Source organism: Sinocyclocheilus grahami, unplaced genomic scaffold (assembly GCF_001515645.1).
Source record: "Sinocyclocheilus grahami isolate Dianchi unplaced genomic scaffold, SAMN03320097.WGS_v1.1 scaffold996.1, whole genome shotgun sequence".
Taxonomy (NCBI): Eukaryota; Metazoa; Chordata; class Actinopteri; order Cypriniformes; family Cyprinidae; genus Sinocyclocheilus; species Sinocyclocheilus grahami.
In genome coordinates this window covers 207,455-211,333 of record NW_015506175.1, presented here as the reverse complement: position 1 = coordinate 211,333, position 3,879 = coordinate 207,455, and the positions used below count along the sequence as shown (strand labels likewise).

The following is a 3,879-nucleotide window of genomic DNA, read 5'->3' as shown; positions in this document are numbered from 1 at the left end:
CACACACAGACACACACACACACACACACACACACACACATAGTGTTACACTTACATAGTGTTACACACACACACACACACACACACACAGTGTTACACGCACACAGAGTCACACACACACACACACACACACACACACACACTCACGTGTCCCAGTCTCTGTAGGGTCGAGGGACGCAGGATGTTTTCTCAGTTCTCCCCGCAGCGCTGACGCTTCTCTACAGGAAGGTTTGAGCAGAAACCTCTGATGAATCTGTGAGTCTGAGAGGTTTGGTTCAGATCTTCTCCAGAATAAAAACCTTTACCTGACTGAGGTTTGAGCACCGCACCGGCGGCACGTTTGCAGCTTCACGGAGTATGGGCCGTTGCTTCAGCTCCGCTTCTCTCAGTCTCATGCTGCTCTCCCACAGCTGTGGAACATGACACGGATATCAGCACATATCATCATTACATATCCAGTTGAGTAACGGAAACTTCAAACTAAAAACTAAAAACTAAAAATCACATAATATTAAAAACTATTTTCAGAGAATATATCTCAAATACAAAGGTATTTTTCAATTGTTTTAAACATAAACCTCATTAAAATTTGATTAAAACAAATGAAAAATACCCCGTTTAAAAAGCACAAAATACACTTCCATTCAGCTGAAAACACTGTAATAGAGAACAGTCGTGTGAACTCAGTAGTGTATTATAGGAAGCAGAACTGAACTGAGATCTGCTTTGAGTGAACGCAGTGTAAGACGTGTTTCTGCAGAGGATCAGAAGAAGTCTAGAAGCTGCTCTGTGATGCTTCACCTGCAGGTCTTCAGAGATGCTCCTCCACTCCTCTGCGGAGAAGCTGGCAGCGGTGGCGGCTCGATTCTCCTTCCTCAGGACTCGAGACTCTGGGTCCAGCTGCTCTATGTGTTCCTCACAGAACTCGATCAGCTGAGGGTAGAAACCGTCCTGACCGGACCTGAGGAGCAGCAGCACACGTGAGTGGAGCTCTGACACACAGATGAGCAGACACACAGACGGGTCTCCTCTCACCGCAGCACTCTCAGGATCTGCTCCAGGTGTTTGAGGTCCGAGCAGCTCTGGATGAAGCTGTAGTCCAGATGCTCCACAGGAACCGACCAGCTGCTCGAACCCGGAGCCTCCAGAGCAGACGTAGCTTCAGCAGCACTCATGACTCCTGACACACACACACACACACACACAGTGTTACACACACACACACACACACACACACACACACACTGTCACACACACACACACACACACACACACACACACTGTCACACACACACACACACACACACACACACACACTGTCACACACACACACACACACACACACACACACACTGTCACACACACACACACACACACACACACACACACTGTCACACACACACACACACACACACACACACACACTGTCACACACACACACACACACACACACACACACACTGTCACACACACACACACACACACACACACACACACTGTCACACACACACACACACACACACACACACACACTGTCACACACACACACACACACACACACACACACACTGTCACACACACACACACACACACACACACACACACTGTCACACACACACACACACACACACACACACACACTGTCACACACACACACACACACACACACACACACACTGTCACACACACACACACACACACACACACACACACTGTCACACACACACACACACACACACACACACACACTGTCACACACACACACACACACACACACACACACACTGTCACACACACACACACACACACACACACACACACTGTCACACACACACACACACACACACACACACACACTGTCACACACACACACACACACACACACACACACACTGTCACACACACACACACACACACACACACACACACTGTCACACACACACACACACACACACACACACACACTGTCACACACACACACACACACACACACACACACACTGTCACACACACACACACACACACACACACACACACTGTCACACACACACACACACACACACACACACACACTGTCACACACACACACACACACACACACACACACACTGTCACACACACACACACACACACACACACACACACTGTCACACACACACACACACACACACACACACACACTGTCACACACACACACACACACACACACACACACACTGTCACACACACACACACACACACACACACACACACTGTCACACACACACACACACACACACACACACACACTGTCACACACACACACACACACACACACACACACACTGTCACACACACACACACACACACACACACACACACTGTCACACACACACACACACACACACACACACACACTGTCACACACACACACACACACACACACACACACACTGTCACACACACACACACACACACACACACACACACTGTCACACACACACACACACACACACACACACACACTGTCACACACACACACACACACACACACACACACACTGTCACACACACACACACACACACACACACACACACTGTCACACACACACACACACACACACACACACACACTGTCACACACACACACACACACACACACACACACACTGTCACACACACACACACACACACACACACACACACTGTCACACACACACACACACACACACACACACACACTGTCACACACACACACACACACACACACACACACACTGTCACACACACACACACACACACACACACACACACACACATAAACATCTCCGGAGTCTCTGAAACTCACCAAATATCCAGCAGCACACAGAAGAGTAACGTTCATCGAGTAATTATTGATTATTATTAAGCGTCTGTCCGCGCGCCACGCGTCCGGTTCCCATGGCAACACAAGCACGCGGGGCGGGGCGGGGCGGGGCTTAGCGGTGGTCTAGCCAATCACTTCAGATCAGTTTGTGTTCAATATAATCTTACATGTATAACTCCTGTGTGATCTTTAATGTGTTTCTTTAATTATGCCAGGTACAATTACAAAACTAATGAAGGGATTCATATTTGATATGAGTATATATTCAATTATATATATGTAGATGTCAGCTCAAACACATGAAGCGAGCTGTAGTCTCATCAGACAGACACACACACTAATAGCAGCGAGGTTGATATGAAAGTTTATTTATTTGAAATGTGAAGGAGTGAAATTATAGAATTATATATTTAGTTTGAAGAAAAAAACAGCTCTGATTTTGACGTTTATTTCTAAAATTCCCGAAATGCATGATAAACCTTAATTGTTCCGAGATATGTTAATTTTGTGTTGAATGTTTTGTATGTTTGGAAAAATGATGCCGAGTCTCTTTAAATCCGCGTCCAATCAGCGACATGGGCTCGAAATTTGAACGGTGGAGCCTCCCCCCCCCTCCCGCCCCGCTCTCTCTCTCTCTCTCTCTCTCTCTCGCGCTCAGCGGCAGCGGCATGGAGCTCTGATCAAACACGAGTGAGTAACGAACTCTTTCATTCGCCATAGTGGTTTAAAAAGTTTAAAAGGTATTTGTCGTTAAATGTGTCACATGTGAAGCAGCTCTTCGTGTGTGTGTGTGTGTGTGTGTGTGTGTGTGTGTGAGAGAGAGAGAGAGAGAGAGAGAGAGTGTGTGTGTGTGTGTATGTAAGTGTGTGTGTGTGAGAGAGAGAGAGAGAGTGTGTGTGTGTGTGTATGTAACACTGTGTGTGTGTGTGTGAGAGAGAGTGAGTGTGTGTATGTGTGTAACACTGTGTGTGTGTAACAGTGTGTGTGTGTGTGTGTGTGTGTGTGTGTAACACTGTGTGTGTGTGGGTGGGGGT

The 3,879-nt window shown here is 47.3% G+C and overlaps 2 protein-coding genes across 3 annotated transcripts in view; one reads left to right on the top strand and one right to left on the bottom strand.

Moving 5' to 3' along the window:
- spag1b (sperm associated antigen 1b) overlaps nt 1-1,175 on the bottom strand; it is a 13,947-nt gene extending 12,772 nt beyond the window's left edge. Inside the window, exons 1-4 of the mRNA XM_016250574.1 lie at nt 1,036-1,175; nt 802-961; nt 306-410; nt 148-218 (exon numbers count right to left, since the gene is read on the bottom strand). Coding sequence (XP_016106060.1) covers nt 148-218; nt 306-410; nt 802-961; nt 1,036-1,175 — 476 coding nt within the window. The remainder of the gene's footprint in view (nt 1-147; nt 219-305; nt 411-801; nt 962-1,035) is intronic.
- Nucleotides 1,176-3,470: 2,295 nt separating this feature from the next.
- The window catches only part of fbxo43 (F-box protein 43), a 12,812-nt gene continuing 12,403 nt past the window's right edge, over nt 3,471-3,879 (top strand). The window contains exon 1 of one of the 2 annotated variants that reach the window (XM_016250569.1): nt 3,471-3,535. The gene's annotated coding sequence lies outside the window, so the exon portion shown is untranslated. The remainder of the gene's footprint in view (nt 3,536-3,879) is intronic. The other variant, XM_016250568.1, reaches the window with a different exon arrangement.